General features: G+C 48.6%; 1 protein-coding gene across 1 annotated transcript; it reads left to right on the forward strand.

Moving 5' to 3' along the window:
* Positions 1-2,624: 2,624 nt before the first annotated feature.
* Positions 2,625-18,371, forward strand: LOC138520053 (gastricsin-like). Its single transcript, XM_069632583.1, has 9 exons — positions 2,625-2,680; positions 7,303-7,459; positions 7,803-7,920; positions 8,520-8,638; positions 11,450-11,649; positions 12,033-12,140; positions 17,054-17,201; positions 17,338-17,436; positions 18,002-18,371. Exons 1-9 carry the CDS (start codon positions 2,625-2,627, stop codon positions 18,152-18,154), a joined length of 1,158 nt encoding a protein of 385 aa, XP_069488684.1. The 3' UTR covers positions 18,155-18,371.
* The last annotated feature ends 1,306 nt before the right edge of the window (positions 18,372-19,677 follow it).

Raw genomic sequence — 19,677 nt, forward strand, 5'->3', positions numbered from 1 at the left:
CAAGCATTTATTTGTGTGTTTAAAGTGCACACTGCAATATACATCCCTTCTTAGTTCTTAAGAGCGTTTGGAGCTGAACTTGACAACATCTAGAATTCCATTATGGGGATGCCGCCTCGCTTCCAGTTTTGCTTTTCTGGTCTGTGTAATGTCTATATGAATCACTTACCCTATTACACCAACAAAACCTTCTTGGACTCAGCAAGGCAATAATACACACAGAAACCAACTGTTAGAATATAATTGGCTCTTTACAGGCTGTTTATCACAAACATAAGTATTCAGCTAAATATGAGAATACATGCAATCATTTATACATCAACACACAATACAAGGAGTTACATCAGCGTTAGTGTAGTTGCAGAAGAAAACGTAATCTCTGCCATGACAACACTACCCAGGCCCAAGGCAAGTAAGCAGAGATGTCACACGTGCTAACGGGGTCCGGAGCGGAGCGTCCTCCCTCTCAGCGAGACTTCATCCCCCCGGGTTCCAATTCTCTATCATCCGGATACCTCTCCTCTTATGGGACCAAATATCCTGCCCCTCCTAGGTTTCCAACCGTACCCGGCCGAAGGACAGACAGCAAGCATGGAAGGCACAGAGTGGAAAAATCCAGCTGTTCGTGGAAAAACCCAGTTTGTCTCCCGCGCGCTCACTCCCAGCACCCATTATCAATGCACCTGCATTACTCTGACTCCCTTCTTGGCTCGTCCTTTAGCGAACAATACAACAACTCTCTTTTCTAGTGAGCTCATCCATTTCAGAATATAATATTGCAATCGCTGCAGAATCCATGTCTGCCTCTTAACTGAATCCACATACATGTAGACTTTCATTACGTTTTGGAGGTGAATGTCCAAAAATGGCAGCGTGCCAGCGCCATGTTTTTCAGCTCATTTTCGCACACGCATTACACTTTCCCCCACCACACACAGTCCTGGTCGACTTCCACTTGATCCCACAATGCATCTGTTCCATCCTTGTGTGTTTATCATCTTCTCAATGTCGATTTTGCAACTGAAAGTCACTTTTTGGTTTTAAGGGAGTTTTTATTCATTAGTCAATGTATTCACCCCGCACTCACTTTTGTTTGGGTCCTGATGCCAGCTTTGTTATGCAGGGTGCTGTGGAACAGTGTGGTATCTATCATGTCCTGGCATGTCGTTTGATTTTAACGTCACATCCCTTTTACAAGTCCAACAAGCGCTGTGAAGCAACTGGAAGGTGACACGTGGCACTCCACAAACTCCCAAATAAATAAATAAACACAATACGTTAGCGGCAGCGAGGTCATTAAAGGGCCACAGCGCCTCGAGTGGACCTGGAAAGGGGCACTGGTAATCAGACTCTACAGCCATGCTCAACTCCTTTGCTGCCCTCTGGTAACAGAAGAGTTTGGCAAAGATGCCCATGTCTGTATTATGCAGATTAACTCCAACAAGCGCCGAGCCTTCGCCCAAGAGGAGCCAAGCCTCCAGCCCCCCTAGTGCCATCGGTATGAAGCACTTAGCAACCCTCTAGAACTTGCAGGTAGCAGGGTCGGAGGCATTGTGCCCAGAGGAAGCACAATTCAACGCCCACCCTCATATAAGAGGCCTCAGGATGCCCTCCCGGCACTCCTAGCTGCTTGGGGTGGAGGGAACACATGCACAGGCAGTTTCTATCCTGTTCCTTTGTGCACTCCTCAACTGTGGCTTTCCCGCACTCCTCTTCTTTACACAGTCAATCCTTGGCTCTGTACTCCTGACAGATGGTCTGCAAGATTATATCTCTGGGGTTTTGCAGGGGGGGCCTAAAATGCTACCTGACAATTCTGGCCCACACACCAAGGACTTCCCGAGCACATATTGCGGCCTTTGCATATCGGTGCACATACGACCATGGCCCCTTTCCCTTAACCAGACTGTATCTTCCCAATCTGCTACTTCTGTGCTTCCTGTTCCGATCCCAAATCCTCCCTACCCCTCACTTCTTTCTCCATAGACTTTGGTCGGGTTACCCCTTAAGAGGACGCAATATGCCAATTTCTCGGACAATCTACTGGCACTTAAGACCATTACAGTGGCGATTGGCACAGTATAAACGCGGCATAAGAGAACAAGCTTGACTTCAGCAGGGCATTGGATTGCGGCAGGGTTAGGGAGGTTTATATATCTCTGAGGATGTGCTCCAGAAGTGGGGTGAGATAGTGGTCCTCTTCTCTTGCACTCTCTTGCACTCTCTTGCACTCAGCTCATCTGGCCACCGGGGAGTGTGCGTGCCAAGTGCAGAGTCACTAGGTGGCGAAGTGCCATTGATGGAGGTAGACGGTCACTTTTCTGTTCTTGGAATTGGCAGCAATCGCTTATTATCATAAATACACTGCATTGTTCAGACATGGAAAAAGTAGATAGCATGGCGAGCCTTCAAGCCGAAGGAGAAAAAGCAAGTGCGCTTTGTGGGAAGTTGTGGGCAGAACCTGATAAAGATAAGGGCAGCAGACAGGATTGGGCATGGGCAAGGAGTGGGCGTCATGTCTTTTGGAAATATAAGGCAGGACGTTTGACTTGGAGACTTGAGCCCAGTCCCTTTGTACTGACCATAGAGTACGTTGGAGAAGTTGGCCGGAGGAGTTGAGCATCATGAAGTGGCTTATTGTGGCGATGGTGTGCCTCCAGCTCTCGGAGGGGCTGGTGAGGTGAGTGTGCCAACACTTGGGTTAGCGTAGTCCTTAAGAGCATATGGTTGTGAGCGGAGGACAATCCTGGTGAGCTGGTTCCTGTTGCCTGGTGGAGTCAGGTATTGGGTATTCACTCAACTTGTGATGGTCTCCCTCCAGCTCTTGGAGGGGCTGGTGAGGGGAGTATCCCAGCAGTGGGGTCCGAGTAGTCTTTAAGATCCTAGGGCTGTGAGTGCAGGGCACTCCTGTTCAGATGGTTCCTGTTGGGTGGTGGAGTTGGGTATCAGGAAATGGCTTATCATGGAACTAGTCTGCCTCCACTTCTCGGAGGGGCTGGTCTGATAAGTGGAGCTGCTGGTCTTAGTCTGTTCTTCAGATCTTAGGATTGTGAGTGGAGGGCACTCCTGTTCAGGTGGTTCCTATTGGGTGGCGGAGTTGGGGATCAGGAAGTGGCTTATCATGGCACTAGTCTGCCTCCACTTCTCAGAGGGGCTGGTCTGCTGAGTGGGGCTGCTGGTCTTAGTCTGTTCTTCAGATCCTAGGATTGTGAGTGGAGGGCACTCCTCTTCAGATGGGTCATGGGGGTGGTGGAGGTTGGTAACACAAATTAACTCATCCTGGCAATGGTGTCCCTCAGGCTCTCGGAGGGGCTGGTGAGGTGAGTATGCAAGCAGTGGGGTCTGAGTAGTCTTTAAGATTCTAGGGCTGTGAGTGGAGGAAAATCCTGTGTAGATGGTTCCTGTTGGATGGTGGAGTTGGATATAAGGAAGTGGCTCATCATGGCAGTGGTCTGCTTGCACATCTCGAAGAAGCTGGTGTGATAATTGGGACTACTGGTCTTCCATGTCTCCCTTCCTGAGGTCCTTCTCCGGTTTTCTTTACAGTGTACCACTCCTAGGGAAATGTCTTCCTTCCTCAGGTCTTTCTCAGGTTCTGTCTCAAAGCCCTCCTAGTTCAATACCCTGCCAGGTACTGTGACCATGAAGAGCAGTGGCGATCTTCCTTATATGGGTGCGGATCCCCGATTCGCATTTCCTCTCTAATGTCCTTATGGATATACTTGGGTTATTCTCCTTCAAAGAGCTATCAGATGGCCAACTATATAAGATCGTCTCTTTACTGTGGTTTGGGTCCCAGACCCTGTATTGGCGATCTCCCTCTCCTGTTCTACTGGATACAGCCTTGTTGGGCCCCTAACGCCTTTCCGGCCAACCACGTACATTGCTTCATGGTCCCTGAGGGCTACAGCCTCTCCAGGGTGTTTGCTGGCAGCCGCAGGTCTTCTGGGGCTGCCAAGGACTTTCACGGGACCGCAGTGGCTCTGCAGTCTCCCTTTTCCTTCTCATTGTGCGGTTCCTTTCCTCTGCACTTCTCCAGCTTCAGGATCACCACACGCCTTTGTCCACCAGTTCGCCAGATCATTCCTCTTCCCTGACTGGCATCAGACCTTCTTGCTCCCTTCCTGGCGTCCTGGACTGCTTCCACGCTTCCGGTCGTGCTTCCTTCGCTCTCGTGGGTCCTCCAGGGAGGGTTAGACAAACAATGAAGTCTTCCTTCAGTTTTTATAATATGATTGTCCTGCCTTTGCCTACTTTGTCTAGAGTGATAATCTAGGTTCTGCAGAGTAGTTTGTATTGTTCTGCACTTTTTCCTCGTCATAGTACTGCAGTGACTGTTCTCCCAGGAGTCAATAGTGTTCTTCTTCGTCCCAGTACTTTGCCAGAAGCCCCTATTTATGTATCTCCTATTCTTCCTCATCTCAGTACTTCTTCAGGAGGTTAGCTTGCCTACCCTACCTACACACATTGAAGTATGGGGGTAGATGGGAAGGAGAGAGGATAGGCTTCACCTGCCTGGCCTTGGCGAGAAGGGATGACATCCGAGGATTAGTCACATTAGTTTGATCACAAGCCTTTATCAACTTTTCTTCTGCATTGTCAATGTCTAGCTCCTCCTCTCCAACTTTAGCATTCATTGATTTAGATGTGCATAATGCGGTTCTCTAGCACCGGGGTGTCTACATCCCACTGATGCTGCCATGTATTGTAACATGTTAGTAGTAGCTTGGTCTAGTGAGGCATGTATTCATTCTTTTCTTGGATAATTGATCTGAGCTGCAGTGAGGCCTCAGCACCCCATTCGTTCTGGAAACCGTCCCTTCACATGAAGCTTCCCCCAAGGAACATGTCCGGCATCTTCATGATGGTGTGTAGGTCAGGTGTCCTCCACATTAGTCAAACCACTATGGTGTAGGTAATGGGAGATCTGCCTCTAAGTGTGCCATCTTCCAGGCTCCTTTTGTGCATCCCACATGCTCCATCTTCTACTTTTCCAACTATCTGGGGAGTATTGGACAGGAAGCAGCCGCATATGGGGCTGTGGGGGTACATTACAATAGGAACGTGTGGGGCCGACTCCTCAGAATCCATCCAAGATAGCAGGGGGCAAAGACGCAAGTTGCAAGCTACTAGCCAGAAAATAAGGTTGTTATATTTCCATTTTAAGGGTAACAGTAAAATTCATAGATAATGTAATGCAGAAAGCTTCAAAACATTTAGAAGTTTCTGCATTTTCTACCCCTTGCTCCTCCTATACCTCTCCCAGGGGCAGAAAGTTCAAGTTGCAAGCTACGAAAGTCACTCACGACCTTCATGATACATATACAAACAGCATCCTATTACTTACTCGCTGAGGGTAAATTATCACTTGCTAAATGCTACTGGTGACTGCACATTTGGTACCCAGACTTCCCCCTTTTTTAAATTCTACCATCATGGACACCAGTATTTCTCCTTGTTGCACATGAATTCCCATAAAGAAAAACCTTTTAACCACACATTGCATACCACTTCCTTAGCCAAATTTAGGACCTTCGGTCTAATTGGGCATGCAAGTACCATACAGTCTTTTTTCATGGTCTATAAACTGTTGCCATACACTGATGAAACGTTTATAATGCTCTAGGACTCTAGCAGCTTCCCCATCACCAGAACATTTCACAATGTTGCCTGCCTCCCCTCTAGCAGCCCCTGCTGACCTACCTGTCTGCTGCGCTGACTGGTGGCCTGGCTACCCTCAAAGTCTCACTCAGTACCAGGCTCCTCCATGACCAGCCACCCCTGCACTGCCTCTGGACCTGCCATGCACTTAGGGGCTGTAACTGTAACCCTACAGTCCCCTGCCTCCTTGCACTTACCCAGAGCGATGCTGCCCTGATTGCACTTGCCCTTTCCCTGGCACTACACCCTTCTCCCTCCCCCCTGCGCTTTGCGTTATCGCACTTGCATGATCTGAATGACACAAGGCCTAGTAAGATCGTTGTTTTGTCCTCCCACTGCATTCCCTACCTTGTCTTGTCGCACCTAGAAACACGCGTACAGGCACGTTATAAATGACTTATCATATCATATCATTGGTCTGTTCTTCAGATCCTCGGATTACAAGTGGAGGGCACTCCTGTTCAGATGGTTCCTGTTGGGTGGTAGAGTTGGGTATCAGGAAGTGGCTCATCGGGACAGTGGTATGCCTCGACCACTCGCAAGGGCTGGTTTGTTAAGTGGGACTCTTAGTCTTAGTCTGTTTTTCAGATCCTAGGATTGCAAGTGGAGGGCACTCCTGTTCAGATGGTTACTGTTGGGTGGTGGAGTTAGGGATCACGAAGTGGCTTATCATGGCAATGGACTGCCCCCACTTCTCGGAGGGGCTGGTCTGAGAAGTGGAGCTGCTGTTCTTAGTCTGTTCTTCAGATTTTAGGATTGTGAGCGAAGGGCACGCCTACTCAGGTTGTTGCTGTTAGGTGGTGGGCTTGGGTATCACCTACAACGGTCTCCCTCAAGCTCTCGGAGGGGCTGGTGCGGTGAGTATAGCTACTGTCAACCTTTGGGTTTTCCATCACAAGCTATGTTGTGTGTGCAGTGTTCCATGTTTACCATTGGAGATGAGCATCACCAAATGGTGATTATGGGCCTTCTCGGCTGCAGCTCTCAGAGGAGCAGATCAAGGGATGACTGCAACTCATGTACTGTAAGACCCTTCAAAGGCTTCTGAAAAGATGTCCCCCCATAATAGCAGGCCACTAGGGGTGATGTTGGGTGATATTTAACACAGATGTAAACTTCGTGAAGAGTCTAATCCAGACATAGAATTATGTTATATGTTTGCCATCTTAACCATTTGCATGAACTCAGCACTGATGGCTCCCAGATAGGCGAGATGTTTTCCATGGATACCTTTCCTGGGGGAATGCAGTTGTGCATTCGTCCGGTTGATGTGACAGTAGTGTGAAAGATGGTGGATGGTTAGGTTTATTGGGCTATGGGTGTGATGTTGAAAGGTTTGGGGGATGGCGAGTAAGTGAAAGAGTTGGAGGGTGCGATCGGTATGGTGTACGTTACTCACTTTGCCTCACTATTATCTCCAATGCTTCTCCTGGGATCTGTTACCATGTGCTATGTTTCTCCACTGAGAGTGTGTTGTTAAATGCTGGTTGCCTTATGGTATTTTATGACAGTGTATTTTTAGAGAGTATTACAGATGGACAACCAAGAAGTAGCAATGGAAATGTGGACTCATGCTTCGGTACAAATGCCGTTGACTTTGCCGGTCAGTTGATAGTGCTGGTCCATTTCTCCCGTTCTCAGGGTCCCTCTGAAAAAATTCAAGACCATCCGGGAAACCATGAGGGAGAAAGGCGTACTTGACGACTTCATGAGAACGCACAGGAGGGACCCGGCAATCAAGTACAACTTAAACAAGGTCAACGACTTTGCTGTTGTCTACGAGCCCATGAACATGGATGTGAGTATCAAGCTTGGTCTTCTTAGAGGCAGACTGGTTTGAGGGCATATTGACTGAGAATTTCCATGCAATGATGCGTCTCCAAAAGGCAGTACGGCTGGTGCAGGGTCAGTCACATGCCAGGTCTGTCTTAAATGTGACTGACTGTGCTCGGTCCCGCAAGCCTTTTAGAGGCATCTAATGTCCAAGAATTCCTCAAGCTTCCTCATTAGAGCATCTACCTCTGCTCTTGAGTTCTAAATGCATCACAAATATCACTACGGAATCACATTACACCATCATTCTTTTTGATCCTCACACAGGAAGGGTTTTACCTAATTTGTTCTCCCATTTTCATTTTCAGGCTGCTTACTATGGACAGATAAGTGTTGGGACTCCTCCCCAGAACTTCATGGTCCTCTTTGATACTGGTTCCTCCAACCTCTGGGTGGCCTCAACGTACTGTTCCAGTTCAGCCTGCCGTAAGTGTACCACTACTTCTGAGTATCAGTGAGCACTAAATGTGCCCGCTTGCTGCAGGTCACCCACTGTAGCCAAACAGAGCACAGGGACTTTCCCGCTGGGTCTTAAAGTGCTGAAAAATGTCCTCCATTAAAGTGAAGAGGTGAGCCTTCCAATTGCTCGGAGTGGAGGACATTCTCATCCATCGCATAGATCTTGAGAGTTTCTGGTAGACCCAAAGCGCAGCCGTACATGTCGAGATTTCTTTGTAGCGCTCTCCCTCTGTAGAATTTGCTTTGCACAATAGGCATTTGTGCATTAGGTGTCCACTGAAAGTGGTGTATTATTTTATTTATCTGTGCTGGAATATCTGTTTTAATGCAAAAAGAATATGACCGGCCTCCACAATCCCGATCTATGGTCTCCCCTCTCATTCCATATCTGGCATTTTAGGGTATCGCTGATGGTTGTTTCCATTCCAATCACCTGCTTTCAACACGTGGAAATGTATATGACCTGATGGGTTTGACATGCACCACCCCATCCCCCAATGTTCCATCAGAGAGAAGCAGCATCCGGGGATTGCTTGAGCTGAATGATTTTCATTTTTCTCCCCTAGAGAACCACCCGCTCTTCGACCCCAGCCAGTCGTCAACCTACACCAGCAACAACCAGCAGTTCTCCATGTCCTATGGCAGCGGGAGCCTCACTGGCGTGTTTGGCTATGACACAGTGACCGTAAGTACCATCACTCTGTGGGTAGCTTTAGAGGGAAGCAGGGAGGGCATGGAACGGGTGATCGGAATGGTCTTCTGGCATAGCAGACTGACCACCTCAGGCTTCTCTGAGATTGGCAAGTTATCAGCTAAACACAAAAAGACATGACCCCCGGTAACAAAGCATGGGTCAGAAAGAATGCCATCTCTAAACTCCTTGAAAATGTACTCTCTGGGGGCATTGAGGAAGGATTTGAGCGCGTTGTCAAATCACCCCAACATGCTCTGACCTTTCTGGGGAATCCCGTGAGGGTAACACTGCCCTCTATGGGATCATCCAGAATGGGGAGGGATAACCAACTTGGTCACAACATCAAAAAGAAGAGTCTCCTTTGTCCATAACCCAAAACAGCCAGAAGTCACGCATCAAGCATTGGGGAAGACAAACATCCTGACTCATCAACACAATGAGAAAACATCTTGCGAACATGGGGAGGGTCGGCGGTGGGCGATCCTTCTGCCATAGGTGGGAAAGGTTTCAGGGAGCATCCGTGAGGAGCCCGCTCCCCCAATTGTCCCAAAAGGAAAGGTCCCTTGGACCATTTGGGAGGGTTTGAGCCTCTTACCACAGTTAACCAAAAAGGAATGGTCTCTGGGAACACTAGGAGAGAGGGGTACTGAGCCGAGCCTCCTACCCCAGTCACCCAAAGAGTAAAGTACACAGGGAGAAGGGGTGGGAGGCTGAGACAAGCCTCCCACCTCAGTTACCCAAAGAGATAAGTACACAGGGAGAAGGGGTGGGGGGCTGAGCCGAGCCTCCTGCTCCAGTTACCCAAAGAGTAAAGTACACAGAGAGAAGGGTGGGGGGGGAGGCTGACTGAAACTCCTACCCAAGTTATCTAAAGTTCAATTGTGCCCAGGATTATTGGGGAGGTGGGAGGAGGCTCCTACCCCAGCTACCCATTAAGGGAAGGAAACATTGCGGAGTCGGACAGAACTTATTGCCACTGTTACCCAAAGAGGAAACGTTTTAGGGAGCCTTGGAAGAGGTGCAGGGAATGAGCCGTTCGACCCATTTTCCCAAACAGGAAGGGCTCAGGGAACATTTAGGAGTGGGGACTGCACTTCCTGCCCCAGTTATCCAAATAGGGAAGGTGTCTGTGAACACTGAAAAGGGGTATGTGCCTTCTGTCCCAGTTATCTAAAGATGAATGGCCTCAAGGAGCATTGGAAAGGGGTTCTGAGCCTACTGTCCTTATTTCCCCCAAAGGTCTCAGAGATACTGAAAGAGATGGGGTCGGGCTGAGCATTCTGACCCACTTTGCCAAAGAGGAAAGGTCTCTGAGAGCCATTGGGAATGGGGGCTGAGCCCCTCCCCCATTTACCCAAAGGGGGATGTTTTGAGAGAGCATTGTGCAGAGAGGCTGAGCCACTTGCCCCAGTTTTCTCAAAAAGGAAAGGGCTGCAGCAGTTTTGGAAGTGGGGCTGAGCCTCCTTCCCCAGTTCATTCAAAGAGAAAGGGCTAGAGGACCCTTGTGAAGTAGGGCTCGGCCTGCTGCCCCATTCTCCTCAAAGAGAAAGGTCTGGAGGAGCCTTGGGAAGGGGGCTGAGCCTCCTCCTGCAGTTGCCCAAATGAGAAAGTTTTGAGAGAACATTATGAAGAGGGGCTGAGCCTCTTTGCCCAGTGTCCTCAAAGAGAAAGGGCTGGAGTAGCCGTGTGCAGGGGGCTGAGCCTCCTGCCCCAGTGCCCTCAAAGAGAAAGGGCTGGAGGAGCCTTGGGAAGGGGGGCTGGGCCTCCTGCCAAAGTGTCTTCAAAGAGACAGGGCTGGAGGAGCCTTGGGAAGGGGGATGACCCTTCTGCCCCAATGTCCTTAAAGAGAACATTCTGGAGGAGCCTTGGGAAGGGGGCTGAGCCTCCTGCCCCAGTGTCCTTAAAGAGAAAGTTCGAGAGGAGCCTTGGGAAGGGGGCTGAGCCGGCTGCCCCTGTTTCCTCTATGAGAAAGGTCTGGAGGAGCCCTGGGAAGGGGGCTGAGCCTCCTCCCCCAATTGCCAAAATGGGAATGTTTTGAGAGAGCATTGTGAAGAGGGGCTGAGCCTCTTGCCCCAGTGTCCTCAAAGAGAAAGGTCTGGAGGAGCCTTGGGAAGGAGGCTGAGCCTCCCGCCCCAGGTTCCTTAAAGAGAATCTTCTGGAGGAGCCTTGGGAAGGGGAGTTAAGCATCATGTCCCAGTTTCTTATAAGAGAAAGGGCTGGACGAGCCTTGGGAAGGGGGCTGTGCCTCCTGCCCCAGTGCCCTTAAGGAGAAGGTTCTGGAGGAGCCTTAGGAAGGGGGCTGAGCCTCCCACTCCAGTGTCCTCAAGTGGAAGGTCTGGAGGAGCGTTGGGAAGGGGGCGCTGAGCCTTCTGCCCCAGTTATCCAAAGAGGCAGGACCTCCTGGAGCAGCAGGGTGGAAGAAAAGCATCAGATTCATCCATCCAACAAGGAAGGGTCTTTAGGAATGTTCTGCAGGAAGTATTTAGTGTGACTCTGGGGGGCGGGATGTGGGGGGGATATTGCACCACGTTCGCCCAATTAAGGAATGGTCTCCTCTGAGAATTGGAGCGATATATGAAGAGATAACATCCCGTCCCTGAGGCCCAGGTAAGGAACATTTGGTGCCGAAATAAATCCTTTGTCCCCTCAGCGCAACCCAGAGAACACAAGAGATAGAGCAGAAGAATGAAGCCCCTGAAGGTGGCGTGGGAGGCGCATGCGTCAACCATGGAATGTTGAGTCGTCCCTATTGGGATTTGAACTCATGCCCGTCTTATCTCCTCTGATTGTCTCCCCCTCTAGGTCCAGGGCCTAAGCATCACCAACCAGGAACTTGGCCTCAGTGTGAACGAGCCTGGCACCAACTTTGTCTATGCCCAGTTTGAAGGTATCTTCGGGATGGCCTACCCTGCTCTCTCAGCCGGAGGAGCTACCACTCCGATGCAGGGCATGCTGCAGCAGAACTTGCTGACTGAGCCCATCTTCAGCGTCTACATGACTAGGTGAGGAGCCGCGGGATTAGGTGAGGAGCAGTGGGATTAGGTGAGGTTCAGCGGGATTAGGTGAGGAGCCGCGGGATTAGGTGAGGAGCAGTGGTGTTAGGTGAGGTTCAGCGGGATTAGGTGAGGTGCAGTGGGATGGCTAGAGTTGGTGGCCAGCTCAGAGGAGAAACAGCTGCTTTATCTTGGTAAATTAAGGACAAGGGGTATTTTGGACAAGGTGGTCTTGCTTGAAAGGTGGCATGGCAGGTCTGAGTCGCTCACTTACTTGTTTCTGCCAGGTGTGTGGGACTGCAGCAATGTCAGTTACATAGAACATGTTTTCACTGTCCTGTGGCTTCTGCGATTAACCAATCTATTCCTATCGTCCCACTTTATCTCTCCAGCCAATCCGGTGAGGTCATCTTTGGTGGTGTCGACAGCAGCCTCTACACTGGGCAGATCTACTGGGCTCCCGTCACTCAGGAACTCTACTGGCAGATTGGCATTGACGCGTGAGTCTACCTTTCCACCTCTCTGAGGTCTCTAATGTCCAACCTACCCTCTGAGCTTCTCCTGGATCTCTCCAATCGCCACCTCTTGAATGGAGAAGCCAGCGGGCAATGCTGGAAAGGTCTTAAAGTAAAGGTGGTGCTAAAGTGCACCTGCAGAGAAGGGAAGAGGGAGTATCTGCTACTTCAGGTCATAGATCACACCCCACCAATGCATGTTCACAAGCGCAAAGCATTCATTACCTCTTCACATTCATTTTTTTTTTAAATAATTCCAATATTCTATGGGGGGGGGGTCTTATAAGCAGGTGCGAGATCTTCCTAAAGCAAGACCTAGACACTGCCACTCTCACCACCACCCTGTGTACGTTTGTCCACTGCTTGTCACACAGTGCTGATGAGTGAAAACAGTGCTATTGAGTGGAAATGATGGTGCTGTTGAATGGAAACAGTGCTGATGAGTGGAAGCAGTGCTATTGAGAGTAAACAGTGATGATGAGGGAAAACAGTGCTATTGATTGGAAACAGTGCTATTGAGTGGAAACAGTGCTGATGAGTGGATACTGGGCTGATGAGCGGAAACAGTGCCATTGAGTGGAAATTGAGCGATTGAGTGGAAATGCAGGTTGAGAGTGGGGCAATCAAATAGGTTCAGATTTGCCACTATGCACTATGAGCACTGCCAGGGGACTCCCACTCTCCGTGTGGTCCACCTTTCCCCAGAGGCATAGACAGGGTAGAGTGTGAGAGGGCAAGGCCCACCGAAAATCTGTAAATGCCCAGACAGCAGGGCTGTGTGGGCATTCACAGATGTTAATGTCAATGCAGTGGACCCAGCTACATTAGCTTCAGGCCCCTATTATTAGGCAATCCTGGCTCTGCTTCTGCCTTTACCTCCTAAACCCTATATTGGGCCAAAGTCCAGCACTGGCAGAGGCGTAGCCAGGGTTGGCCTGAGCGGGCAAGGCCCAACTACATTAGCTTCAGGCCCCATTTGTTAGAAAGCCCTGGCTACGCCTCTGATCACCGGAGTTCCAGGCATGAGCTGTGGAAGTGTTGTCTCTGCACATGTTTGAAGGTGGGCTTAATGAAGGAGCCTGGGCTCTGGGACTGCGGAGTCAGTGGGTCCACATGCATCACACAGACTGGTCCATCATCAGATTATTTTTGATACCTTCATTTTTTTAACTAGAAACCCAATTCACTGAGCCACACCCAAACATTATTCTTATTAAAAGATCTTTGTTGCAAACTTGTGTTGAGTAAAATTATCTTTCTTAAATGTTCATAGAAAACAGGACAGTAAATATATTTGCACATTAAAAGAGTTTTCAGTAATTTCATCAAATATTTCATCATAGAAGAATCCAATTTGGAGGAAAGAATTTACAACAAACGAGTGACCAATGTATAAGTAGATGTTTTGTAGCGCCTAACTCTGACATGTAATTTGCATTTGTAATTTGTGTTGGTGAGTGGAAACAGTGCTGATGAGTGGAAACAGTGCTGATGAGTGGAAACAGTGCTATTGAGTGGAAACAGTGCTATTGAGTGGAAACAGTGCTATTGATTGGAAACACCAAGGAGCAGCCTCCACTTTACGCATTGTATACAGATTTTAAGGCGGCATTCGATTCCATCCCCAGAGACAGGCTGTGGCTCAAATTAGAAACCATTGGGTGCCCAAAGGGATTACTATACTACCTCAGACTCCTCCATCATAATACTACGGTCAGGCTCAAATTAGATCAGGAAGGGCATCTGACTAATATGGTTTACCAAAATAGGGGAGTCAAACAAGGGTTTGTCACTGCACCATTGGTCTATAACCTATATGTGCACGACATACCAGTAGTAATCTAGGCTGCTAACAACTGCACTCCTAAAATTGGAGATTCTCATTGTGCTGTGTTAGCTTATGCAGATGACTTGGTACAGCTGGACAACACCATAAGCGGCCTCAGAAGATCTGCTATAGCACTATGGGAGTATGCCAAGAACAACGAGCTGATGGTTAATCGTGACAAAACCGAGGTCATCAGATATACGCACACAAGAGTCAGCCGGGTCAACCTCATGGTGGGCAACACGAGCATAGCATACACACCATGCTATCGATACCAGGGGATCGAATTCGAACCACTTGGTGACTATAACGCATGCAGACAAACGCGTATAACCAAAGTCGTTCAAGTGTCTGCCCTTATGGCTAGTTTCCCCTACAAACAGGGGATTCACAATGTGGGCTACACGGCACTTATACATCCAAGTGTTCTCTCCAATGATCACCTACGGCCTTGAGGCACTATGGACATCGGATCTGGCTTGGCTCCAGGTTATCGAAGGAAAATGTTGGCGTTGGATCCTGGGGTTACTGCCTGGAGTCCCAATGGCCCTTATAAGGCTTGAACTCGGTCTCCTCTCTCTAAAAGCTACTGTCCTAAAAAAGAGAGCAGACTTTTTCTTGAGGACGACTGGCGGCTCCACCAACCCACTATTGATAACTATCCGACAGGAACTTGGTAAAAGCTGCACCACTAGCTAACTGTACGAACCCATGATCAAATTACTAACAGAGATAGGATGGAATCACAGAGGAACTAGCTACTCGAAAGCAGTGCAAAATGCGCTCCATAAGCGGGTAGCCTTATGGGACTGGCGAGAAAACTATGCCCATCTGAGCAAGCTAAAGAGATACCAGTTTGTCCACCACAGACACTATGGGCCTCATTAAGAGCCTGGCAGTACGGGGTTAACGGCGCCGTAAAAGGTGCCGGCCCTGTTAACCCCGTACCGCCTCATTACGAGGTCCCCTCACGGGACCTGGTAAGTAACGTCTGGTCAAACCAGGCGTGCTTACCGGGTCCCGCGAGGGGAAGAGGGAGCAAACAACGGGCCAACTCGTAATGGCCCGTTGTTTGCTCCCTCTCCCATTCCCATTCAGCCCTATGGGGGCTGAAATGGGAATGGGGAAGAACCGGGTCCAGGTCCTTGGAGGGAGGAATTACCGGGCCTTCCGAACTCAGAATGGCCTGGTAATTCCTCATTCCGTAGACCCGGACGCGATTTCGGCGGCAACCATGCCGCCAGTAGCAGCATGGCTACCGCCGAGGTCGTAATGAGGGCCTATGACTTCATGAAGCCCCAGGCATACCTAAATCTCTGCCCAGCAATTAGACTCGGTCGATTCATCATCTTGCTAAGACTGGAACAACTCCCCACTAGGATGAACTTGGGAAGTAGAGCAAAAATACCGATAGAAGATCAAATTTGTCGACTCTGCAGACAAGCAGAAACTCCTGAGACTGCGAGACATTTATTAACTAAATGCCATGTCATGGCCAAATCCATCCAGGCAATGTTAGCCAAATATGTACATAATTTAGGAGCCATTGGCGATCGATCTTTTTGGCTATATTGCATAAACTCTGGGAATATGAGCCTATTAGTGGCTTTACACAACATATGGACAAGGATTGAATCGAAATTGGGCCCTCTGCTATAAAATGTGATAAAATATAACTACACTAACTGTGACTGAGGTTAACCTGAATTGATTATCAGCATAACTTTTTACAGGCAATATTCATTTCTTCTTTTTAACATTTCCTGTGGTTTATATAGGAAAGTATTTTATCTTGATAACTGTAATCATGTGAGGATGTATATATATCGATATTGTGTACTCTATTTTTATTCTGTTTTATTCATTGTGTATGGTTGTTTTTTGATATGTGTAAAGTTTAATTTACTTAAACTAAATCACATTAAATAAATTCATTAATTTGTGTTGGTGTGTGGAAACAGTGCTGATGAGTGGAAACAGTCCTATTGAGTGGAAACAGTGCTGTTGAATGGAAACAGTGCTGGAGTGGAAACATTGCTATTGATTGGAAACCGTGCTATTGAGAAGAAACAGTGCTGCTGAGGGAAAACAGTGCTATTGATTGGAAACAGTGCTGTTGAATGGAAACAGTGCTGCTGAGGGAAAACAGTGCTGGTAAGTGGGAATGTTGCTGTTTGAGTGGGAACAGTGGTTGAGATTGGCGCAATCGACTGGGTTCAGATTTACCACTAAGCACTGTGAGCACTCCCAGGGGACTCCGAAACAAGTGGCCAATCTATAAGTAGATATTTTCTACCGCCAGACTTTAACATGTCATTTGCATTTGCTAAAATGATCCATTTGTAATGTTCACTATCACTTATAACAACGTGCTCGGTTATTTAACACTTCCGTCTAGCCTTGATGAAGAGCATGACTGCAAAACATGATCCACATGTCGGCTAATCTTTGCTGTAACCAGTTGATATGTAAAAAAATGGAACAAATATTGTCTAATCATTTGTTGTAACAAGTTGAGATACATGGCTCCCCTTTTATGCTGAACCCTTTGATGAAATGACCCGGCGTTTACTGATTATTCATGTGTTGCATTTCTATCTAGGAATCTATTGACTGGCCAGTTTTCTACGAAGCTCTAAAAAATATCATTTTAATCGACACAAGTGCGAAATAGAAATCTGTTCATAGCAGTAATGTCTGGATGGGGGGCAGTGCATTGGGTTCCTCGTACAGACACATGAGTTTTAGAATTGGGGTTGGCAAGTTGCCCCTGAACGATGAACCTTCGCCTGCATCCTACCCAGTGCAAAGTCTGATAAATAATAACATTGTTCACTTTCTGGATATACTGTAAATTAGGGATTGCACGAGTACCGATACTGTTACACTTGTGCCATACGGAAGTACAACTTGCAGGAAACACAGTTACTAGTCTTCTTATGGTGATATTAGGCATGAGTTCCAGCTTTGCCAATCGGCAATCCGTGTTGCTCATGTCAAACTTGTGCGTCCCCGGATGCTGGTCCCAAAGCATTCCTGAAGCTTCTAATGCTCTGCATTCCCTCCCCAGGTTCTCCATCAATGGACAGGCAACCGGCTGGTGCAGTCAGGGCTGCCAGGCTATGGTCGACACCGGAACCTCTCTTCTTACCGTCCCCCAGCAGTTCATGGGGTCCCTGCTGCAGACCTTGGGAGCTCAGCAGGGTGGGAATGGGGAGGTGAGTCCTAGGGTCACTCAGTCTGAGAGCCAAGCCTACGAGGCATGGCTCAGCAGAGCTGGAGCAGCTGAGCAGGACCTCCACTGAGACAGCTCCATCACGGCTCTAGAGTAAATCCCATTTCTCCTTTTCACAGTTCCTGGTAGACTGCGGCAGCGTGCAGAGCCTCCCAACCATCAGCTTCACCATCAACGGTATCTCCTTCCCAGTGCCGCCATCAGCCTACATTCTCCAGGTAAACCCGTCAAGCCACTCTCATGCCCCATGTTGATCCAAGATGGTGGAAGGGCCACAGTGATGCAAGAAGGTTCTTTGCATTCCCCAGAGTGGGCTGGGAAATAGAGAAACTGGGAGATGTCCCATCGTTGCAGACCCCCAGAAAGGGCTTGTGCAGGTTCAGCCACAGTTCAAGCAAGCCTGACCTTTCTCCTCCCCCCCATTTCGACCTGAATATCCTTACAAAGGTGCCAAGGTGCTGGGCCTGTGGATACTTCTACAGGCCGGCAGGACTGCCCCAGTGTTAGGCAAGAGACTTCACTTGCAGTGGGACGTCTTTGTGTGTGGTTATTTCCTTCCTGAGTGACGTCACATGGAGGGTTTCTGAGATGTGCGCAAAGTGGTCTACCTCAGGACAAACCCTGGTGAAACCATGTTCTAAAAAGGACTATTTAGGGTTTGCCTGTAAGTTCCTTTGGGTTTTCATTTGTGTTTGTGAAACTTGGAAGCAGGTTTCTGGTTTTCAGACCTATCAGAGCTGCTACAAATGCTCTAACCACTGATTTCTGATCTGTTAACCCTAGAGCAACGGTTACTGCACCGTCGGCGTGGAGGAGACCTACCTGCCCTCTCAGAACGGACAGCCCTTCTGGATCCTGGGTGATGTCTTCCTGCGCCAGTACTACTCCGTCTACGACATGGGCAACAACCAAATGGGCTTTGCGCAGTACGCCTAGAGTAGACCTGCGGCCCACCCGGCGCTATGAGAAAGACCAGTCCCTTCCAGTCATTGGATCCTAGCACCACCCTACAGCCATTGAGGGCCCACAACAGCACTGGATGGACTTCATGGGTCTCTCCCCTTTGCTTCTCTTCTCCCTGACTAACTCAATCCTCTTGCTTTCCTCTACGGGGGCCCTCCCCCCTAATCCTGCAAATAAACTTCTAAATCCATCCGGCATCTTCTTTGTTTTTAAGGTGGGGGGCGTTTGGAGGGAACACATTGTGAGGGGGGATGACACCCCCTCAGGAGCATATAGGCACCAAGGCTCAGAGAGGGAAGGCAAGACTGAGGTAGGAAAGTGAGACACGGGAAGAGAGTGTGGGGGGGGAGAGTGGGGAGGAGAGTGGGGTTGAACATAGGGGAGGGTGTGTAGTAGAGATTAGGTAGAGAGAATGCGATTGTGAGACAGGGAGGGTGAGAAAGGGAGGAAAAGAGCCAAGGAGGAAATGAAGGAGAGAAAAGGAGTTGGCTAAAAGAAAGAGGACAGAAAATGCTAAAAAAGTGGGGAAAAAATTAAATGTGAATGGAAATAATGGCATAAAAAATAAGGAATATAGAGGGGAAAGCAAATGAAACCAGGAAAGGAGCAGAGCATGGAAGAGAAAAGGGGTCGAAGAAGGGGTGGGCTATTGCAGATAGAGTGGGGTGTAGGATAATATCGGGACTTTAGGACAAGATGGCGTCTCTGAAAGGCAAGGGTAGAGTCAGGCACGAGTGTGGGCGGCAGCCCCCTCTCCCCAAACTCTACCCACTTCTCCCATGGGCCAGTCTCCCTCTGAGGAGCAGCCACTTATTATTACAACTCAAATGTGGCAAAAATAAAGATTGCAAAGTGCTCTTCTGCACAGAATCGCAGACTAGTTTCAGCCTCATTCTTCCCCATCACAGATGGGGAACATGGACACATAGATGATTGGGCGATTTTGTGGGAGAGTCTCCTCTGCTTACTCCTTCCCTTCCAATTTTTGAGTAAATCAATGTTTCACACGGGGACAAAAGTCCGCGTGCCAACAGGATTGAAACTCCTGGATGCATTCCCCGGATGTTAGGGGCGGTGCTGTGTGGACCCCTGTGACTGAGCACACACGCTCTTGTTTGCACTTTGTATTGAGTTCCTGTAGGGTATAATGCCACCCGCACACGTCTTCTCACTGTGCGCCATCGCTGATAGGGCAGCTGCTGCTTAAAGTGAAGACTGACCCCTGAATTAGGGAGCTCATTGGCCTCATGTTGTAGTGTTTAGCCGAAAAGTCATTGCACCATACACACCCTTTTTTTTAAATCTATTAGTTCCCAGCAAATTTGTCACTGAGCAAATATAAAAGCATTAACATTCACAAATACAAATAAATACAAAAACCTAAAAAAAAGGAAAGAAAACAAATGTCATTACTATCAACCCCTCACCGGAATTTAAAACACTACTAACCCTATCCATACGATATAATATTCGTAAAACCAAGAATGTTAAGATCC

Source organism: Ambystoma mexicanum, chromosome 13, assembly GCF_040938575.1.
Source record: "Ambystoma mexicanum isolate Mex_15411 chromosome 13, UKY_AmexF1_1, whole genome shotgun sequence".
Lineage (NCBI taxonomy): Eukaryota > Metazoa > Chordata > Amphibia > Caudata > Ambystomatidae > Ambystoma > Ambystoma mexicanum.